At 48.5% G+C, this 23894-nt stretch overlaps 1 protein-coding gene across 1 annotated transcript in view; it reads right to left on the bottom strand.

Annotated features, from left to right (window-relative positions):
• The window catches only part of erfl3 (Ets2 repressor factor like 3), a 42788-nt gene that overhangs the window by 9985 nt on the left and 8909 nt on the right, over window positions 1–23894 (bottom strand). Inside the window, exon 2 of the mRNA XM_030370213.1 lies at window positions 4560–4794. Within this exon, the coding sequence (XP_030226073.1) occupies window positions 4560–4794 (235 nt within the window). The remainder of the gene's footprint in view (window positions 1–4559; window positions 4795–23894) is intronic.

Raw genomic sequence — 23894 nt, 5'->3', positions numbered from 1 at the left:
ACATGCAGTTATTTCTACTTCTTTGAGTCGTTGAGTCTATATTTTACCGTGATAGCTAAGCATCCACTCAACAAGAGTTCTGGATGTTACTTTGTATGCAACTTTGTCCCATTGTACTTCAGATGAGCCTTTCCGAGGCAAAGGACATTTCAGTGTCGTTTTGTTTGTCCTGCAACACAACGTCTGCTGCTTTGCACGACGTCTGCGTCTACTGCTTTGCAAGTCAGTGGGCCTCACTTGAGTGGTGTGCACACAAAAAAGCATTTATACTATTTTTATATGCCATTCACAAAGAACATTGGTGAGTGGGGAATCTTTGACCTATTATACAAACATATATTATACGTGTGTGTGTGTGTTCATATTAATTATGCATTGAAAACTGTCGTTATCCAACAATAATGGCCAAATTCACATCCACCAAAGAGCCTTTTCCTCTAATTAGCTGAGTGTGACTGGACCTCTACTTGGTTACCACTGAGGCCCTCAGAGCTCTGGACGAAGAAGAGGAGTGGAGGAGCAGGGGCCGACCGACTCCACTGATCACAGGTCACCGGGGTCACCGGGGTCAGGGCTCCTAATGACCCAGCCAGGTCGTTAAACTGAGGGTTCTTACCATCACATGTGCTCATACATGTGGGATTTGTATGCATTGATAAGCAGACCTCTAACAACCTCTGTCTCAGACAACCTCCGTCTCAGACAAAATAATAGCCAATGAATACATAAAAATAACTAAATTAAATAGAAATCTATGTACAAAATAATAATTTTAGTGTACAAGGATTGACAAGGATGAGTCCCTCTTATTCACAACCAAGGATTCAATCACACACATGAACACACACACACAAACACACAACGGGGGCTTATCTCTACAGGAGAAGGGATTTCACAGCAGTCATGGGAGCGGGGGACTGAGATGACGCAGAGACCACGGCTGTATCCTTCCAACAGGAAAACCAAGGTGCATGCACACACACACACACACACACACACACACACACACACACACACACACACACACACACACACACACACACACACACACACACACACACACACACACACACACACACACACACACACACACCCTGATAAAGGGGATTTCTAACATGTGCGTTGCAGACGGGAAAGAATAACATCATTGGGGGTAAAAATAATAATTACAAAGGCACGATTAAAAGTACATTACGGACAGCCATGGTGTTTGAAGTGTGTAATTGTGTATGTGTGATTGTGTGTGAGTGTTCAGAGGGCCATACTGACTCTGGCATTCATTATGAGCACCAGGTTTTCTCCATATGAGAATCACAAGGTGGCCTATATGTTGCATCGCTACACCATATGGGGATAGTTAAGACCTGTGTGTGTGTACGTGGGTATGTTCATGTGTATGCTTATAGGCCTTCATTAATCTTCAGTCATTAAACCTCCTGACATTTTTCCATTGATGTGCATATTGAGAGGCTGTGATCCTCCTGTCTGATGTGGTGAGCTGTAGGCCTCTGATCAGGTGTGTATGAGTGAGGGTGTTTGTGTGTTTACATCGTAATCCACTATGATTGCTTTGTAAAGCTGAGCTTGGAATGACAAATAAATGTGCAATTTATAGGCAGAGAAGTGGAGGGCCAGGCCTGGGCGGTGTGGAGGTGGAGGGTCTGGGAGGTGGAGGTGGAGGGTCTGGGAGGTGGAGGGTCTGGGAGCTGGAGGTGGAGGGTGTCGGAGCTGGAGGTGGATGGTCTGGGAGCTGGAGGTGGAGGGTGTGGGAGCTGGAGGTGGAGGGTCTGGGAGGTGGAGGGTCTGGGAGGTGGAGGTGGAGGGTCTGGGAGGTGGAGGGTCTGGGAGGTGGAGGGTCTGGGAGGTGGAGGGTCTGGGAGGCGGAGGGTCTGGGAGGTGGAGGGTCTGGGAGCTGGAGGTGGAGGGTGTGGGAGCTGGAGGTGGAGGGTGTGGGAGCTGGAGGTGGAGGGTCTGGGAGCTGGAGGTGGAGGGTCTGGGAGCTGGAGGTGGAGGGTGTGGGAGCTGGAGGTGGAGGGTCTGGGAGGTGGAGGGTCTGGGAGCTGGAGGTGGAGGGTCTGGGAGGTGGAGGGTCTGGGAGGTGGAGGGTCTGGGAGGTGGAGGGTCTGGGAGCTGGAGGTGGAGGGTGTGGGAGCTGGAGGTGGAGGGTCTGGGAGGTGGAGGGTCTGGGAGCTGGAGGTGGAGGGTCTGGGAGCTGGAGGTGGAGGGTGTGGGAGCTGGAGGTGGAGGGTCTGGGAGGTGGAGGGTCTGGGAGCTGGAGGTGGAGGGTCTGGGAGGTGGAGATGGAGGGTCAGCTTAGCTCAGGAGGTAGAGCAATTGTCGTCTAACCGAAAGGTTACTAGTTCCATCCCCAGCTCCTCCTAGCTGAGTGTTGATGTGTCCCTGAGCGAGACACTTAACCCTAACTGCTCCTGACGAGCTGGCTGTCGCCTTCCATGGTTGACTCTGCCATGGTTGACTGTGTATTAACTGATGTAAGTTGCTTTGGATAAAAGCGTCTGCTAAATGCCCTAATTGTAATTGTAATTGTAGGGTCTGCACGGCCTTAGAACGGTGAAGGGTTTGTCTTTAGGGAGGTGGAGGGCATCCCTCCCCAGGTCCTGGCCTGGGGAGGGTCAGGGTTGAGACATGTGAAGGATGAGACGTGTGAGGGGTGAGACGTGTGACGTGTGAGGGGTGAGACGGGGGCAGGAGAGCTAACCAGGGCAGCGGCACGAAGACTAAACCTGTTGGTAATCGGCCCTTGAGACGGGGTCAGTGGCCGGCACTAAGACCTGCTATACATACGCAGCCACGCACTTAGCAGGGCATGGGATCCCAGGCTGTTGCAACATCAGTGGCCGGAGGGCCTATAAATAAACAGCCTGGTTGATCCCTCATCCACATTCTCCTCTCTAATTCTGGATGGCTGCGGCGGTGTTGATGTAACTATATAAGCATGCGGAACCCGTGTTCGCTGCTGTTGCATTAGCAATTGCTTGGTAATTCCCCGCGATCAACGAAGAGCGAGCATTGAACGCCGCAGCAGACTGCGCGGTAAGTGAAACACTGTAAGCCCGTCCACTCTGAACCCAGCAAATCAATGCAAATGTCCTCCCCATAGCAGCCTACGCGCTGTTGTTTATTATCACATTAGAGTGCTTATTCAGGACCTCTTGCTCCTGTGTTGACGGGGGGTGGGGCGGATGTGAAGAGGCTAGCTACAGGCAGAGGACTAGGCTCACCGCAGCGGGCCGGGCGATAGCGGAGAAGCGATACCCGTTGATGCGTGATGTCACCGATGCTGCGCGCCACAGCCGACGGTGTCCAGTGTCATGTATAATGTAACACTAATACGCATAATACCATCGATCGCTCGCAAGCATCAATTATTCAAATCACCAAACACAGGTGGGTCCTTTTAGGGACAGTCAAAAGCGTACAAATAATTTTTCAAGCATTTGCCTTGTTATATTATTTAGCGTGTATCCATTGGTATTGTTGCATTCCAACCACATTTTATACAATCATCACACCATCTGCAATCACCCGAGCTCTCCAGTCTCTTATCTGCTCTAATGTTTAAAGTGTGGTCTGAGGTTTTGCATGGTGTGTCCACGTTACGTCTATGTGTTTGACTTGCGGTTGTTAGTGCTCATTTAGATAAGTCGGCAGCACTGATATCTTCTCGAAAAAGAACCACGAGAACAGAAACATGATGTATTACAGCAACACCATTGATAGACTCTAGGTTGACCCATCACATGCCATTCCTAATCCCCCAAAAGCATACACCAGTCCCCAGGACCAGAAGTCATCCACCCAGCCCCAAGTCAGACCAGGCCGCAGCCCCTGCCAAGCATGTCCCTGGGGCAACACCCTCACACGTCGAGGGGCTTGGCCCGGCTGCTGTGCTCCCATTTAGCCCAGACTACATCTGCGTGGGATGACCTGGGTGCTATATTTAAGAAGGTAGACCCCTCTCTGAGAATAGGGCTGGCGTCACCACTATAACAGGTAGGAACCAGTTGGCTGCTCCGCCGCTGAGGGGGTATAAATAGACTGGGAGTGTAAGACGGACCTGGTTTAACCCACTGGTTCCACGTGAAGTCCGGCCTCAATCAAATCAGTGGTGGCCCCTGCGCAGCGGGGCCAAGGGCCACAGCTGCTGCTTATTTCACAAACACAGGGTAATTGCTTGATTGGGCTTAAGTGATTCCTGGTGGATATTTGCGTGCTATGCAGGTGTTTGTTGGAATGGGTGTATTTATGTAATTCTGTGTGACTTCCAGGTTTTCCCCACAATTCGATAAAGTAATACAATAAATCCTATTCAGGCCCATCTATTAAGTATTTCACTGTCCATGTATTACAACAAATGAGGATTCAAATACCACAGCCATGTCTTGTTCAGTTCACATCAGTGTACGATTTAGAAATATGGTGAAATCTCAGAAATATGGCTTACAACCTCACCTACGTGACGCCTGTGGCGACATCCTACCCCGACACAAAGTAAACAACTCCCCTCCCCCCTCCCCTGTGTCCCTCCCCCCGCGTACCTCAGTGCACGGCTCAGCTTGTCGTAGTTCATCTGCGGTTTGCACTTGCGGGCCCCCCAGAGACGGGCCACCTCGTCGGGGTCCTTGATGACGAACTCCCCGTAGTCACCCTGCCAGGCGATGACGTCGTGGTACTCCTCCTTCCTCAGCAGCTCTAGGATGAAGTGCCACAGCTGGATCTGCCGGGACCCGGGGCTCGACTCGGGCTTGTAGGCCCAGTCTGGGAAGGCGAAACCTGGGTCGGAGAAGCAGAGCGAGAGGGAGAGAAGGAGGGGGAGAGGAGGAAGGTTTAGCATGGAGACCGGAACAGCTGGGTGAACCGATCACATTGTAAAATGACCACTGTGTTTGTAATCCATAACAGTGTGCGCTTAGGAAGAGAGGATGGGACGTTTTTAGTAGCGCCAACAAGGAGAACTGGATGAGCATCACCGGTAGCGTGCATTGACTCACTAATAAAAGACATCTTCTAACACACGAGGAAACTTGGCAGGCGTGTTTCGCTGAGCGGGGTAAATCAGGCGCGGAGCGCAGGTGCCAGGCAGGGTGGGGCGGCGCTACAATGAGATGACACATAAGAGCCAGAGCTGGTAGTTATTCCAGGTAAGTGGTGTCTGGTCTAGGAGAAGAAGGGGGATTACGGCCTTCCAGAGGAGGCTGCTTGCCCTGGCATGCCTCACCCTGCCCCTTCCCTACCGCCAAGAACATTTTGTTGTGCGGCCTCCGTCACCATTTACACACGCCACACAGGCAGCAGGGCCCGGGGAAGGAGCGGCGAATAGACTGTGTTTGCATGGCGCTTCAATCCTGATCAGTTGCATCCTCGGCGGCCACTCAACCTGCTTAGCAATGGATGAATCACGTCCACCCACCCACCCTCACGGGGTCGGCCAGGTAAGACAGGAGCCTGGAGTGCTGGGGCAGCGAGGGCCAGGCGTCTTGTTCAGAGGCAGCTCGACGCTTCAAATGAGAATACAACCGACGACCTTACGGGTTGGCAGAAAACCTGCGGTCAGTGCTTGCTTCGGTAAACTCTTCAGTCATTGGCGACAATGGTCTTATTATAACATATTTTGAATAACATTTTTCTTTTTTTAAATGCACCCTTGTGCGGGGCTTGTAAAAAAGAATAATAAATAATCAACCCAGTGTGACTCACACCCTACCCTCATGTTAGTACGCTGCGTTTCACACGTCTGTCTTCATCCCTCTAGCAAGTCTAACGGCAATAGAGCATCTTTTCTGTGTGTTTTTGTTTCAGATGTATTGCGATGGTGAAGGAATGTGTGGGCAATCGGAGTACAAACACACATGCTGTTGTACACTTGTCTACGTAAATAGAAGGTTTAGGTTTTGTACCTAAATAGAAAAAATGTCATGAGGAAAGCTATGCATAATCACAGAAGCAAAGCCCACAATAGTCTCACAAGTAGGCTACAGTCAACACAGACATTATGGACATCGCATTGAAAGTCACTTATGGTATTAGTGGGCTTTGTGGAGCAAAGGCCCCATCATCTTTCCAATGATGGGAGGAAAGCACGCAGCCACTCGTCAGGTCCTCCCCCCCCCCCCCTCCTCTCCTCCATGCAGCATGGAGGAGGCGGATGGAAACACTGGCGGGCTCATGACTATCTGCTGTGAGCATGTGTGATGTGTGATACACACCCCCCGCGGCCGTCCAAATGCACGTTTACAAGGACTTTACATCTTGAAAGGGTGTCATGAGAACATGTTCCACTGTGTGTGTGCGTATGTTTGCGTTAGTGTGTGTGTGTGTGTCTGTGGGCCAACGTTCTACTTCATCAAAAAGGATGTGACACACCAGGGCCATCAGGACTGTTACAAAATGAACATTGAACCACCCAGGGAGCCACCCAATAATAACCTCGGAGCTCACCACCATCATCAACCTCAAACCAATATTTGTCACAGAGTGGATGATACAGAAGCAACACAGAGGGCGGTTCATTACTAATTTCGACCCACGCACAGCATTCCAGCCTTACATTACAAGCTCACATCAGCAAGGACGTCCACTGTGACGTTGCTCACAGTGGTCCTGACAGAGACAAGAGGCCTCGATCAACAGATTACCATTGTTCAGTTCTGTCAATGGATTTGTTCAGGGGACAGAGGGCCAGGGGTAGTCCAGATAATCCCTCTCTGCAGTGCTGGGTCACTCTTTACCATTTAACCGCTGTTGCGTAACACTTTATAATGTCAATAGCACGTCGGCTAAGCAACTCGGCATTAGTGGACAATCTATATGAATCGCTCTGAATGCCGTCCATTAATGGCTCGTACCCACACAGAGATCCGGTTCTGCACCACGCTGTACATTATTGACCCTTCCGCCAGCTCCTACACTTCCTTAGTGAAATATGCATTACACCTTCCCAGCACATCTTGTTAAACCGTTGATCTTATTCACTGCAAAGACGAAGGTGGGCGTCCCTCAACACTTTTGGGTCTTATCCTAGCGAAAAGTTCAAATGCTTAAGCTATGCTACAGGGAACTGTCAATCTCCTTACCATGTATCACATATTTTTTCCTCAACTTTCATTAATTCATTTCCATGCCCAGGATGGCTAGTTTTCCTCTCCTACACATCCATACCACCATCATGTCCAGACTCCACCATATATAATATACTAGAATATAGACGAGGGAGCCAAGGTGTAAGATCATGTTTGACTATGAACTAAATAACTCATTCTGAAGCTGGAGGCAAATCAGGACAGGTTGACTGCTTGCTAGCTTACGTAACGGACCAATCAGATTCAATTTCATGACCTTGACTCAAGTAAGACAACACTTAATACCAAGATAACTCATGATCGGCCACTGCAGTGCAAACAATAATGCAGCAGTAGTATTATTGAATGCAATTCATTCTGACAATGATTCAGAACAGAGCAATATGTTAATGCAGGCCCTCACATGTTTAGTCAGTCCGGTTTCCAGTTGTGTGCAGGTAAGAGGAAGCTCCAAATGGGGAAAACTAACATTACTTTCCTCCTACTCCTCCGTTATGTCTTTCCGTTGGTGTTTGCTTTAAAAACAAACACTCCTCTTCATCCTCACACCCGCCGACACAAAGAGCACCCGCCCCTAGCCTATAGCCGCACGCTGAAACAATAACAAACAGACGCACGCCTATGAAAAATACACACCTACTAATAATAGTGAGTCAACCCTGTCACAACATAGGGCCTGTGTCTGGAATACAGTCGAATGGATTAAAAATAAGAAACGTTGGGATGGAGGGAGATGCAACGCGGGACACTGGGATTTAACTATGATTGACGGCAGGCCTAACAAGTGTGAAGGAATCTGTTGAATGTGTAAATAAACAAAACGCTTAGAAAACAAGAATAAACAGATATGAACAAAACAGGACAACAGAGAAATACTGGATGTTAGGGTGTGTGTGTGTGTGTGTGTGTGTGTGTGTGTGTGTGTGTGTGTGTGTGTGTGTGTGTGTGTGTGTGTGTGTGTGTGTGTGTGTGTGTGTGTGTGTTGACGCCTCTATAATGATCACTTTGACTTTGGCACAGGACACAGAGGTCGACAGACACAGGATTCCGACCGGACACACACACACACAATCGCGCACACACCCACACACCCACTCGCAAGCATCACATTTCAGGTCATCGAGTGAAATGGATCTCTGGTAAATACTCAAGGCACTGCTTTGACTGGCAGCCAGCCTGTGTGGGAATAGGAACAAGGAGACGATTTCTACCTAAAGCCGGTAGAGGACAACAGGCTACTCATTATTCATTGAAAAACATGACATGCGTGTGTGTGTGAGAGACTGCTGGTAACGCATACCTATAGCATGATGTAACGCCTCAGTTTTCCAATCAAAGTCCATACCATCGAAAAGCTAATGTGATCTATAAACCTTGTCGTTGCATAGTTCTTAAACAATGTAGCACACCTTATTTTGACTGATACACTTTGAGAGTATATGCGTGTTGGTTTGCGGATTGTTTGTGCAAGTGTGTGTGTGTGTGTGTGTGTGTGTGTGTGTGTGTGTGTGTGTGTGTGTGTGTGTGTGCACGCACGAACAAATGTACATATGGTTGCGCGTTTGTTTTGGGTATTGCTGTACGCTTGAGTATGCTTCTGCAAGCATGTGTGTGACTGTGTGTGTGAGTGTGACTGTGTGTGTGAGTGTGACTGTAGGTGTGTGTGTGTGTGTGTGTGTGTGTGTGTGTGTGTGTGTGTGTGTGTGTGTGTGTGTGTGTGTGTGTGTGTGTGTGTGTGTGTGTGTGTGTGTGGCAGATAGGGGGATTATGTTAAGAGGAATGTGGAGACCTGGGGAGTTAGAACAGGTGTCTTTGTCCTGCTCTCCACCCTGAGCCTGCCGCGGGCCGAGCTGTCCTGACTCACACTGGATCGGTATCACACACAAATCTCTTTCATCGGCATACCCAAAAAGCAAATATGTGTGCAGTCAGAATGACTGTTGTGTATGCATAGAGTAGGACACACACACACACACACACACACACACACACACACACACACACACACACACACACACACACACACACACACACACACACACACACACACACACACACACACACACACACACACACACACACAGCGAGACAGCGACAGAGATTCTGAATAAGGCACAAGAGCATGACCTAATCACCACCCCCCCTCCCCCTACTTAACCTCCCTGACCTCAGTGCTCCTTCTCACTGCCCCTCCCTCCCTTTCTCCTGGGGGAGACACTAGATAGCCATTACACAATGTAGAGAAGCCACAGAACGCACACACACACACACACACAGATCATCAATAATGTAATGCTGAGTTGGAGAGTTGAGGATACGGGTGCACCTAATCTCTGCTCCAGGACACTATACATACAATACACACACAATGTGTGTGTGTGTGCGTGTGCGTGTGCGTGTGTGTGTGTGTGTGTGTGTGTGCAAAGGGAGGGATAAGGAGTTGTGAATATGGGATGAGCGGGGGGCAGGTGGTAAAAAGCAGTGGCGGATGGGTGGGGGTGAAAGACAAGGAGGGAAGACGAGATGGGGTGAGCTGTAGGACAAGTGGGGCAAAGAGAAGAAAGAGAGAGAGAGAGAGAGAGAGAGAGAGAGGGAGAGAGGGAGGGAGAAAGAGGGGGCGAGGGTGAGTGGGAAACAAAAGTGGGAAGAGAGATGGAGACAATGGCTTGAGTGGAGGAAGAGGCTGGAGGGGTGAGGGGCTGGAAGGGTGTGGAGAGCGATGAGATCATAGAGCGTCTGTTAGTCTGTTGTCATCCAGGTCAGATCGCCTCTCTTTTCTCCCCCCTCCTCTCCCACTCTCTCTCTCTCTCCCTCCCTCTCTCCCTCCCTCCTCCATCCTCTCCTCTCCCCCCTCCTCTCTCTCTCCTCACCCCCTTCCATCTTCCCACCCTTCCCCTCCACCTCACCCATCTCTGTCAGCCCCCTCTCTATCCTCTCCCGCTCTCTCTCTATGGCTGCAGATGGGGCTCGTCCGCTTCTGTCATTTTTTTCACTTGCAGCAGTGCATCTCTTTGTACGATCATATGTATCACGCACACCAGTCCTACCAGGACCCCGCCTCCGCCCAAACAAAAATGACACTTGCAACGCAATGGGGTAAACAAAGTGTTGGCGTGAAAATACTAAAAGGAAAACATACGGAGACAGAGCCGGAGAGAGAGGGAGCAAGAAAGACATCCGGAGAGGGTGCTATGGACCGGGTGATGGCATCATTGCCTCAACATTGCCACTCTAATGACATGACATACACAGGGGAGCGTAGGCAGACCTGATGGGCCAAGCGCAGCCCCCATCACACACACACACACACACACACACACACACACACACACACACACACACACACACACACACACACACACACACACACACACACACACACACACACACACACACACACACACAATGTGGCCGACTGGGTCATTCTACCTGTGTGTTGCCACTTTGTGAACCTCTTGACCTAAGGCCCCTGCTGTTGCTGTGAGCACATTCTCACACACCATCGCCTGCTGCATCACTGAGTTTCAAGCCCAGGATTGAGATGTCAAGTTTAGACCGCTGGGAGAGCGATAAGAGAGAGAGACGGGACAGGACGTTGGGGGGGGGGGGGGGGGGGGGTAGGAAGATGATGGGAAGTAGGAAGAAATGGGCGGACTGGAAGTCGGACAAACAGACCGGGTTACGATCAGGGAGGCAGACGATCGGAGAGCGGCTGGCAGAGAGACAGGCAGGGTTACAGGAAGACAGACAGAGTGAGGGTTGAGGAGCAGGAGGAGGCGAGGCGGGGGTCTAGTCAGAAGCTAGTCGACTGGCAGAGGCGTGCCAGACTCACAGAGGAGCTGCAGACTCAGGGCTTTTCCAGGGGGCCACAGTGGTGCACAGTTGCTGGCCGACCTCTGCGCTGCTTTCACCTCAGCGTGCATGTGAGGAAAACACAACCGCAAACTCTGTGTGTGTGTGTGTGTGTCTGTGTAGTGTCTACGAAGGAGTTTAATGCCGTTAGGTTCATGAAACAAATGGTGATTGTCCAACACACTGCACTGGTGTGTGTGGGTGTGTCTGTGTGTCTGTGTGTCTGTGTCTGTGTCTGTGTGTGTGTGTGTGTATGTGTGTGTGAGAAAGATAGTGCAATTGTGAGTGTCAAGTGGCTGGATGAGGCCTGGAGGTGTTGGCGGAGAAAGACTGGCACAGAATAAAAGAAAGGCAGGTTGTGAGACAGGGGAGGGAGGGAAAAAAGAGAGAGGGAAGAAAAAGAAAATGGTTGGGCTACTGCAGTTTCAGGGGAGAATGGGGGGGGGGAGAGATGTTATGGGAGACCATGGTGCCTCGAGTGTCTGGACTATTCCCACAAAGTCTATTAATCATTCATTAGGTAAATACTAGAGGAGAAACAGAGAGACACAGAGAGAGAGAGAGACAGAGACAGAGACAGAGAGACAGAGATCGAGAGAGAGACAGAGAGAGAGAGAAGACGGAGTTGGAGGAGGTAGATGAATTAGATAATGGGTGAGAGAAGGAACCAAAGGGGAATATTATTGGAAGGATCATCTGAAATAGAACATACATTTTTAGATGATCGGGTTTACATTGAGGAAATAGAGCGAAAAAGTAAGTGCATTGTAAAAAGTTGATAGAACACAATAGTGTGAAAAGAGAACATGAAATTGCTGGTATTATAATGTTTACATTCAATTGTGAAGGACCCCAGTGGTAGCACTACTCATGAACGTCATATGTATTCTCCCAGCCCCAGGCTGTGGAACCACCATAAGAACATATAGATCGAGGGACGCATACAACTTACGAAAGAAAGAGATAGAGAGAGAGATAGAGGAAGAGAATGAGGATTCAGTGGCCTTGAAGGGACCAAAAATAGATTGACAACACACACACACACACACACACACACACACACACACACACACACACACACACACACACACACACACACACACACACACACACACACACACACACACACACACACACACACACAAAAGTACAATGTGATAGACAGATAAACACATTTCAGGAGTGTAAATGATTTCACCCCTGAAATCTGGAATAGATTGCAGAGAAAACGTGGGACACGAACTGTGTCCATAGAAACAGATTGCACCAATGGGATGGCGCCTTTTCTTCTAGGGTACATTGTAAAGTAAAGGTTAAATCAAACAATACTTGTTTCTAAATATGCTATTAAGACTGAAGAAGTACACATCGAGGAACTCAAAGTAGCGAAAACAAGATGCGCAGAGTCCAACTCGTGAACATGTGGGTAGAGGGTAATAAGGGACAGGCCCTGCTGTTTTCATGGGTAATAGGGATGCAGGTGAGGGGAGGAGGGAGAGAGGGAGTGAGGCAGAGAGGGGAGGGTTTTTTCTTCTCTGGGGATGTGATGGTTTGGCGGTGGACCCCCGGGGAAAGCTAAAGACACTCCAACCACAGCCCATGTAACTAGCAACATCTCTACCAAACAGATAGTCCCTCACATGGGAGCTCCCAAAAGAGCCTGCGCACACACACGCACACACACACACACACACTTCCCACAAGGGAACTAGGGGACTGAAAGAGGCAGTGGTCTCTGCAGCAGGGTGACTTGTGGTTGAGTGCGTGCATGTGCGCATCTCTTTTTCAATGTATGTTTATGCAAGTGTGTGCATGCGTGTGCTGCCTATGTGTATGCTTCCCAGAGGGTCTGAAAAGCAGCAGAATAATATTGTGTCAGTGGGAGGGATGAGTACTGTCACTCCCTCGATGCTGGGAGGTATATTTACCCTCACCAACGTTCTCCCCTAATAGCGCACGCACACACACACGCACACACACAATGGTTGTAACCCAATCTATGTTTGATTTGAAACTTTAATTGAGTGAAGCCAGGTAATGACACACCACTTTCCCTATGGGGCCACTCACACTGTGGACATCAACAAGGGTTTTCCTGATGTTAAATAATCCACACCATTCAAAGGTATACCTCATGTGTTGTTCCTCTTTCCTCCTACCACACTAGATGCTGGACTGCAGCCGTGTCTTCCATGTTAGTATAAACCATTATGTGGGCTAAATTGCCGCTTACCTCTGTGAGTTCAGAGGTACTGTATTTCTATTGGGGATGGGGATACTCACCTTCGTGTTAATGCATTTCTATTGGGGTAGTTCACCTCAGTGCTAATGCATTTCTACTGGGTTAAATGTAAATGGACTGGATTTATATAGCGCTTTTCTAACCATTGGCCACTCAAAGCGCTTTACAATATTGCCTCACATTCACCATTCACGCACACATTCACGCACCGACGGCGGAGTTAACCATGCAAGGCGACAGCCATCTCGTCGGGAGCTAACAGTCAGGGTTAGGTACCTTGCTCAAGGACACCTCGACACTCAGCTAGGAGGAGCCGGGGATCGAACCAACAACCTTCAGGTTACCAGCCAACCCGCTCTACCTCCTGAGCTACTGCCGCTACTAGAGCTACTGGGTTAGCTTTACCGATATCTTAAAGCAATCTTTCTATCCCACCTCGCGTTCCTCTTCATGGGAGCAGCCTTTCTGCTGAATCCAACATAGAGAACCTACATTTTGACATCAGAAAACAAATACATACAAAATACTCAAATGACATACAAGTACTAAATCTACAAAGTGCTGCTAAAATAAAATGCTTTAGACCGGCTTTGATGAGGAATAAGTACATGAAATATATTTATACAAAAACCCAACAGATCAAATATAGACATGTGAATTTTCTCAAGGTCGTCCCATAGCTCTGATCCAAGTCAACTTGTGACAAGTGAGGCCTGACACATAGATGCAACAGTCCACCACAGGCGCCTCCGTCACCCCCCTCCCCATCAACCTCCAGATGGGCCTTCCTGTGCCCCAGCGGCCCACTGGCCCACCCGCTCTCCCTGAAGATCACAGCCCACCGTTAATGGACTGCTCGGGCCAAGCGCCTGGCACAAAGCAGCCTTTTAACACTTCACCTCCAGCAGCACATCGCTTGCACTCCCTACCTCCACACGGGCTGCGGGGTCATCTGCTAGGATGACAATGAGGGGTGGCCAAAGAGCAACACATTTTCAGCTCGCCCTCTCTGCTGTGTGTGTGTGTGTGTGTGTGTGTGTGTGTGTGTGTGTGTGTGTGTGTGTGTGTGTGTGTGTGTGTGTGTGTGTGTGTGTGTGTGTGTGTGTGTGTGTGTGTGTGTGTGAGAGAGAGTTGGGTGGCACTACAGTGGGAGAGTTTCCTGGAATGTGCCACTTAGAGCAGGACAGGAAATCAGCAACTGTTATGTACCACAACAACAGGTCTGTTTCCTGTGTGTGTGTGCGTGTGCGTGTGCGCCCGCGCGCGCGTGCGTGCGTGTGTGCACGCGTGCTTCAGATGTATTCCAGTACGTCTTTAATTCTTTCTTTAATTCTACTGCTGCCAATCCTTTTACACCAGGAGACCGTCCGACCCAGCGCAGACCAACAGGCGAACAGGGTATTTGATTGGGCAACTGTTCACTTAAAAACAACACATCCTGCCATGCTGCTCAGGAGGAGGGATGTGCCCTTGGTAACGGATGGATAATTCCTAAACGGAAGGGTGAAAAACTGCTTGAAATGTCAAACTGAGCAAGAAAGTGGGGACACATGGTGCTTGGGCACCGGTTGAACTTGAGCGAATGTGTTTTTGATGAGAGAATGGGTGGGCAGTTACATCATGAGCAACGACACTCAAGACAGACGCTCGCCGGAGGTGGTGCGCGCGTGCTCGGGGAAGGTGCTTGTGCAGCGGGGAAACACGTGTGTACAAACACAGGGACAAGCAGTACAGGGGGAAGGACAAGTCACACACACCTGGAAAACAAGTTCACAATAACAGCTATCCACGGAGGCAGCCGGGATGTGTACATTTAGTGTGTGTGTGTGTGTGTGTGTGTGTGTGTGTGTGTGTGTGTGTGTGTGTGTGTGTGTGTGTGTGTGTGTGTGTGTGTGTGTGTGTGTGTGTGTGTGTGTGTGTGTGTGTGTCAGTCAGTCAGTGCTGACTCAGTACGTGAGCGTGTTTGTGATACAGCCTTCACAAGGCTAACTATGCTCTGTTCCCTCGCTTCTCCCTCTCTCGTCTCTCTTGGACACAGTCTCCTAGCAACCAGACACTTAAGGCCCTAAAAATAAACCCCAGAAACAAACAGAACAAAAAAATAATGCATAAACGACAATTAATCATTTCAAGCCTAGAACATGGACTCAAATAGAACAGTTATTAGAAAGGGGAGCGGAGAGAGGGAGAGAACAGAGACAGAGACAGAGACAGAGAGAGAGAGAGAGAAATGAGGAGAAGAGCTGCAATCTGCCAGCAACAGGTAGTCGTGAAGAGAGAGTTCTGAGCAGCACAGCAGAGAAAGTATGTGCGGACGCAAGCGTGTCCTTGTGTGTGCGTGTCCGTAATTGTTTGTGTGTGCGCGTCAGTTTTTGTGTTTTTCTCTCTCTCTGTGTGTGTGTGTGTGCGTGCGTGTGCATGTGCGTGTGTGTGTGTTTATGTGAGTGAGTGTTTGTGTGTATCTGTGTCTGCGTGCACAAGTTTGTGTGTGTGTGTGTGTCAGTTCGTGAGTGTGTGTGTGTGCACACGGGATGAGAGAGAACAGTTTCACCCCGTGAGGCTCAAGGTGACCCACACGTAAGAATTAAACCAAGCCCAGCAGCACTTCGGTAACAACCTGGCACGACAACAACTAAACACAACATGCCACGCAGAGAATAATGTTACAGCTCTCTCTCTCACTCTCTCTAAACACGGAGGTCCATGTTAACAACGTTATGAAGCAGATGATTTTTTTGGTCACGCGGCTGCAGGCCTATGTTAGCGATTGAGGTGTCGTGACTGGTATTTTTGTATTTTCAATCCAACTGTGTTAAACAGACACCCACTGGCTCTCCTACTGTGGACCTTTCAACGAAGGTTAGCATACGTAGGCTCAACACATTCTACCGATGTTAACCTCACCATTTATATGTATTATATGCAAACAAATAAATGCAAGAATGTGACTGTCAATATCGCAATGCAGTGTCTGCAGGTGGATATTTTTCATAGTAATTCATACTGGAGTAGGCGCATGACTTGGACATGTTGTGCATCACTACTGGGGCCAGGCATGCTTTGTCTGAAGCCAGCACATTCCAACACAGATTACCATTCTGAGAGCAGGGTGCAGAGACCAAGGCTGGAGGTTGGTGGAAGAGAGGGATACGGCCACCTGACCTGAACAATCAGTCATAACAGGATAGTGGATTCGGCCCTCATTTCCAGCTAGGGGGGTATATTTGACTGACACCTTTGAAATATTGAATAAACCCTAACATGTAGGCAGTGTCCCGCTGAATGCAACCTAAAAATAAGAATTACAAGTCACTAAAGTGTTCTCAGCAAGTATAATATGCTTTGCGTGTGTGTGTGTTTGTGTACGCGTGCGTGCGTGTGTAGGTCTTGTTATGAGTGCTGAAGTGTTGTTTCAACTCCACGTGAGTAAGGGGTTGGTAACCGGCCCTGGGGAGAGCTGTTGTTCTCACTATTCTTGCGACAACTTGCATGGCGATACTCACCATCTATATTACACCCCTCACACGCACACACACAGATATGCAGACTCACACACATGGAGACATGGGGGTGCACACACACACACACACACACACACACACACACACACACACACACACACACACACACACACACACACACACACACACACACACACACACACACACACACACACACACACACACAGTGGGTGTGCCTCTGGGAAAGGCTGGGTCTGAGGGTGGAGAGAGCCAGTGTCCCGTCTTTCTAAACAGCCCCCCGGGGTGATGAGTAAACAGGGGAGCGGAGAGGCCTACCAACAGGATCTGTTGTCCCTGACACCTTCCTGCCGCCTGGGGGAAAAGGTGACACCGAGGCTGGGAGCAATTTCCAGCCTCCGCAGCACTAATGGACGGGTCATTACTCTGATTATGGCCGGAGCAGGCTGCCGCCCAGGCCTTGCATCACCACGGCCTGGGAGAGGAAACGTGGGTTCGTCCTTTGATACGTTTCAACCTCGTTTTGCATACATCATGTCTTTTATTCGGGCGCAAACCCTAATCTTGGCCGTTTGAAACAAGCTTCTGCGTCCTCTCTTTTGTTAACAACTATACTATGAACGTTTTTTTTTTAATGAAGACACTCAGGTACTCCCTAGATCAAACGATTTTACTTTTGGGCCAAAGATAGGTACGAACTAAGTAGTTTAGAGAAAGGGATGACAATGGTAGAGGAAGGCTGGCTTTCGCATGAACGTAATTAAACTTCTAATACTACTATGAAAACAAACATGCTTTGAGTGTTAACCCCATCCAATAGCTGTTACAGATTAACACATTAGTTGCATTTGGTTCCCAATGTTTTATTTGAGCATCAAAGACTGGAAACAGTCTGAACATACAATAGTTAGTTATTCGGCAGTTGACTACCAGTCATTTATTTGCATAGTTTAACCCTTTTTTTTTTTGTGTACACTTCTGACTGCCAAGACAGCGCTAGCCCCCATAAATACAATAATCTTAAAATACCATATAATACCATAACAAATAACAAATAACTAAATATGAAGAAGACCATTTTCCATGTTTATAGAGAGCGGGCAGCGGCTGTTGAAAACACACGTTGGAGTGAAAGACAGAAATGGAATCCCACCATTCCCAGACCGGGGGACACCATGCTGACAAAGTATTACAAACATTATGGTCTGTAAACAAAAAAGTGCAAAAGGAGCATCCTGATGACTTTGTGGTGAGAATGTTTTCCTGACCCACTTCTCTGTGTGCGTGGCTGCAGCGCCTCCCTCTCTTGGGCACGGCTCAGCGACCCCAGCGCCGCTACCCACCTCTTCATCGTCCCTCGTCTGCAGTTTGCTAGGAGCAATATGTTCCCGCCATGCGCGTCACACACACACACACACACACACACACACACACACACACACACACACACACACACACACACACACACACACACACACACACACACACACACACACACACACACACAGGTTTTTGTTGACTTTGTTTGAGCCCCCAGTGGCCCCAGTGCGTCAGCAGGGTGCACGCAACACGCCAGAAATACACGCCATTTTACCCAGTGCCGGCAACGGATTCCTTCCTCTGCTTCTCGTCTCCCCTCCATCCATCCCTCCCTCCCTCACTCCCCCCTCAGTCCAGGCCTGAGCCTTTTCCTGCCATTATTCTGCCGTCGCTAAATTTAGCCACATTGAAAGACCAAAAGCCCTGTCTACGTCCACACTATTCTGTCTGTGTGTGTGTACGCGCACGTATGTGCATGCATGCGTGTTTGTGTGTGTTGCAGCTGCAACTAACTGTTATTTAAAAATTGTTTTCCCATAAAGATGCCAGAAATAATATGAAATGCCCATCAGAAGTTACGCCCTGAGCAGTGTGTTAAGGCTGTGCAATTATGCGAAAACATCTCATCAATATCAGCATCATGACTTCATTAGTTGGGAATATCGTAAAGCAGCCAATACATTTTCTATCACTAGATCCCCACAAGTTGGAGCACCACTGTCTTGGTGGCTGCACAGGCAGCAGACCAACATGTCTGCCATCACGATGGAGGAGAATGTGAAATCACCAAGAAGATTATAATTAAGCCCAATTTCCCTCAGAGAATGCTAACAAATATGAGCTTTGTGGTTTTGTAAATGCTGTGCCCTACCATCAGAAGGCATCCAAGAAGGAATGGACTTCAACTGAGACTTGCCGTTTAAAACAAGAATCCTAAACACACCGTGAGCAAGAACCAAAAATGAAATTGTCAGAGCACCGCAAATGCTATAATTCAGTAGAAGCTGTGTATGCAGTACTTTAAACAAAGGAGTTGTACTTCAGAGAGCCTGTTAGTGGCTTTAATTGCTCAGAGAAAGGTCAGAGCACTGTTGGTATGGCAATAAGCAACCGTCACTCAGAATCAAATCGTTTTGTGTACGCAGCACACACACGCACGTCTTGTACTCTCTAGTCCTGCTTTACCTCTACAGACATCCACAGAATGACACACACACACCAGTTGCAAGTGCACACAGGCAGGAGTATGAGCCTGTCCTTTGACCCATATTAGTGCATACATAAGGGGCAGTGACTGCAAGTACACATCTGCAAGCTCTATTTGCCTACAACCCCCCACACACACACACACACACACACACACACACACACACACACACACACACACACACACACACACACACACACACACACACACACACACACACACACACACACACACACACACACACACCAGCATGGGAGTCCGTTTTGTGAGTGACAAAGAGAGCAGTGCATAACGTGCGAGTGAGTGAGAGACACAATGGCTGGACACATGCAGTGTTACTGCATATTTTTTCTTTTTCTCCTATACTCCACTTATTTCCCCCTCTTCGGTTCTGTAGCCACTCACCCATATTCTCTGTATTCCACTGCCCTTGCCACAACCCCCCACTGCTCCGTCCCTCCACCTTCTCCCTCCCTGCCTACCTCAGCTCGTTAAGTGGACCTCCTAAAGCTGATTAGGTGGCGTTGATCATCCTTACGTAACTCTCACCTCGCCCGACACCGTAACCAGCCGGTGCATTGTCCATTTAAGAGGGAGTGAGAGATAGAGAGCGAGAGTAAAATAGAGGGGGAGAGAGCGAGAACAAGAAAATAACCTTCACTTCCCCAGGCCTTAGCTTTGTTCTTCAATTCATGTTTCTCTGCGTGCCTTGTTGTGTGTGTGTCTCCGCGCGTATCGCCGTGCAAGCCCTTTAAAGTAGAAGTGAGGCCAAGTAGGCTCGTGGTCCCTGCTCTTCTGTGAGAGCTTTTGGCCTCAATGTCCAAATTTGTACATCATCACAGTCTCCCCTGTTGTGCGTGTTTGTGTTTGGCCGTGCGGTAGGCGCGTGCTCTCTCCTGGCAGCCCAATGCTAACTGGGGGATAAACAGTGATTATCCGTGCTGCCTGTTGAGACAGCACACGCTGATAGACACACATAGGCACAGAGGCACAAGCATAGATCACACTAGTCAGTCAGTCAGTCAGTCAGTCAGTCAGTCAGTCAGTCAGTCAGTCAGTCAGTCAGTCAGTCAGTCTCTCTCTCTCTCTCTCAGCTGGCGCAAATCCGGCTGGCGGTTATGCAAGAGCCAGGCAGCGAGGAGGATAGAGACTGGTAATGTTGTAACCTCACAGAGAGAGGGGAGGAGGTGGGGGGAGAGATGTTTCTTTGTTAAATTTTTATATTGACGTTAATGTCCTACACTACTTGTGTCCTATTTTCTGTCACAATTTGTGAATTGTTCAACGTTCTTTGACAATGTTAATGTTCCATGCTGCTCTTTCAATTGAAACGTGAGCTCAGACCGAATCATTGTCTTGGGCCTTCAATGAATGCTGATGTGCAGAGTAAACAGGACTGGGACTTGCATCACTCCGCCTCAGTCTTGCGGCCTGGTTGTACCTACAACTAAATCACTGTTTTGCTGATACTGAATATAAAATCCCTCCCTCTCATGATTTTAGCGAATGAATTCAGAGGTATAGTGATTGTTGAACTGATGCTGTCATTTCAATTCTGTACTCTAGACCAGAGATGAGCCTTGACAATGGTACTGTCGGGTTTATTCTTGTAGGTGTTGATCATCAGTGGATGTCTGATGTTCTTTATTCAGGTACTCCTCATCTGCACGGCCATAACCATTTCCGCTGTCGTGTAACCTTCACTGACAGTAGGCCAGTTATCCAGGAAGAGAGGTTTAAAGGCAGCCAGTCTCACACTGATTCTTCCTAGCTTGTAAATGACACAGGTCTGAGAGAAAACAGGTCCTCAGTGTTTTCGGGACGGCTCTTATGCTCACAGATGTACTTTGGTTAACTTTATTTAATAACTACCTCATAAACCTGACAACATTCATATCATAACAATAAATCACTAATAATGCAGAAGGGGAGCTATAGGGAACCAACATGAATCTTTTGTGATAAAGGTTACCTTACTAAGAGCGAGTGGCACTTTTACCTTCTCGTGGATGTATCTTTATCACAAAGAGGATGTGGGTTAGTCTTTGTGCTGTGATGTGAAATTAAAACACTGGATTCTTACATCTGTTCTGATTTAGCAACGCCAACGCCAAAATCTATCCGCTGCTTTATTTCATGAAAGGAAAAGGGTGTGTGGCCAGGGCCGTCAAAATCAAAGCGTCTGATCAAAGAGTTTCAAAGGGCAGAAAGGCCTCCAATATTTCCGTACAGCACCGCTCTTCTTCAAACAAAGAGGCATAGGGCAAGGTGGAGAGATGGCAGGAGGGAGGGAGGAAGAGAGAGAGAGTGCCTGACAGAGATAGAGAGTCAGAGAGAGAGACAGGACATTCATTAATAAATAGGAAGAAAAATGAGTGAGGAAGGAAGTGAGCTGGCACATTGAGAGAGAGGGAACCCAATGTGAGAGATAGTCGTGAACTTTATCCCTCTTCCAGCGTACTGTTGGACGGGGTTATGTAAGTTGCTGCGTGGACAAACACTGATTATTCTGCACAGTGTATAACATGTACACAACATGAGGTCATTCCTTACTCAATGCAACTTTGGGCCAGGAGAGGAGAGGAGGTTGGACATTCCCTGATCAACCACACACACTCAAATGCAAGCACACAGGCATGTAATCCATTGTCTTGCGTACCTTTTAAAAGTACTCATTGCTCACATCAGATTAGTGTTCCCAGGTGTAGGGTGGACTGGGGGATTCCCCGTTCAGACACAACTTGGATGCATTACAGCTGTACAATGCCAAACCTGATCACTCCTCGAAATGTGCGCACACACAATAGATGTGACATAGATCCATGAGGCATCTTCGCCTTCTGCATTTCAACATTAATGACACACACACATTCTATGTAGCTTTGTGAGGCAACATGCTAATACTTGGGTCAGACAAGTATAATACCTTCCCAGGAGAACACCCACACGCATACAAACACACACAGCCTCAGTGCCAGCTGGAGGGACGCTGTGTATGGGAGCGCGTGTGTGTATGGGAGCGTGCGCACGTTTGTGTGTGTGCGTGCGTGCATGTGGTTGGCTGGTGTTTGAGAATGCAGCACAAAGACCCCAGTGTGTGTGGTGTGAGTGAGTGGGCAGCACGAGGCAGGTGTAGGTCTAGGTGATGTAGCAGCACATAAAAAATAAAAAAGCCCTGAAATAAAAAACGATTTTCCTAAAAGTTGTATATAACCGATGCCTGGGCTCCCCGGCTTCAAGGTGAAGCCGGGGAGGGAACAACAAGAAGGCACAGCGCCGGGGCCTCCAACGCATTAAAAGGAAATCTGCACTGTGGGACAGAAATGATTCAGGAGGACTCCCGGAGTCCTAGCGACCTGCACACTTGCCCTGCCAAACGCTACAACCTCCCGCTGAACAGACCCCTGATTCATCCAGCACTACCCTTCTCGCACAGTGGCACACTGTTACCCATGTAATGCATGCCCGGCGTTACATTAGCATACCTCCCGCACGCCGTTACATGTGCTTACAACTCGTTTTCTTCTTGTTTTCATGGGAGGTGCCACACCGTGTCTCTGTCTCTCCATCTCAGCCGTGGCTAGGCTAAGCAAGGCTAGGCTAACGGCTCCTTGCATTTTCACGTGACTCCGAGTTGATGTCCTTGTGAACTTACATCTACCTCCTTAACTTCTACTGCCACATTTTTCCCTACTCACATAGACACGCACTCACACAGGAGTCTAGTCAGGGGTTTCAGCTCACTGTTCTCATCAAACGCTGTAATCCCCTGAAACAACACTCACTGTGTGTGTGTGTGCATGAGCCTGCCCGGTCGTTATATCATACATGGCCTCGTCCGATTCTAAAAATGGATAAAAGTAATATGACCCAGAGCAGGACTACTGCACACGCATGCACGCACACGCACACGCACACACACACACACACACACACACACACACACACACACAGGGATTGTCAAGCTGCTTGTAGCAGATGTCATGCCCAGCCAACCAGAGTAGAGGGAGAATGTAAATATTTGGGATGGAGGAAAAGGGCAGTGTGAGATTGGAAAGCCCTCATCAGAATGTATGGGAAGAGACGGAGAGGAAGGGATTACAAGTTACAAAAACAACAGCAGGCATTCAGGTTTGCGAATGCCACTGTGGAGATGAGACAGAAGATTAGAGTACGTAGTTGGAGGCCGGGATGCAAACAAACCTCTCTAAACGGTAAATATCTGAAGGAAAGAGACATATAGCGGATAAACATAAAGATATAGAACAATTATTAAGATGTCTTTCCCAGATGTCAGTGGTATTAGAGTAGAAGTATTATAGTAAGATTAGGAGGATTTACCATCTGCATATGGCGTAGGAAAGAAACAAGCGGGTTTACTAAGAAAGATATACAATTGGGAGGAATGGTCTTCTATAGTAGTAATGGGATTAGTGAGCTGGACTGGTGGGCCGCTGGGATAGTGCATGTGAATGTGTGTATGTGAATGCCCGTGTGTGCAGGCATGCGTGTGTGTGGCTGCATGCTGCGTTCAGCGGGAAAGGAACAGGATATGCTATATGCTAGGCAGCACCGAAGACCAGTTTTGTCATAAAAGTTTAATTACGTTGCTTCCCTATAAATACTTATCCAATGATACCATGTATTATTCAGCCTCTCTCAGGCCAACACACACACACACACACACACACACA

Source organism: Gadus morhua, chromosome 11, assembly GCF_902167405.1.
Source record: "Gadus morhua chromosome 11, gadMor3.0, whole genome shotgun sequence".
In the NCBI taxonomy this organism is placed as follows: Eukaryota; Metazoa; Chordata; class Actinopteri; order Gadiformes; family Gadidae; genus Gadus; species Gadus morhua.
This window is presented reverse-complemented; position numbering and strand designations above follow the sequence as displayed.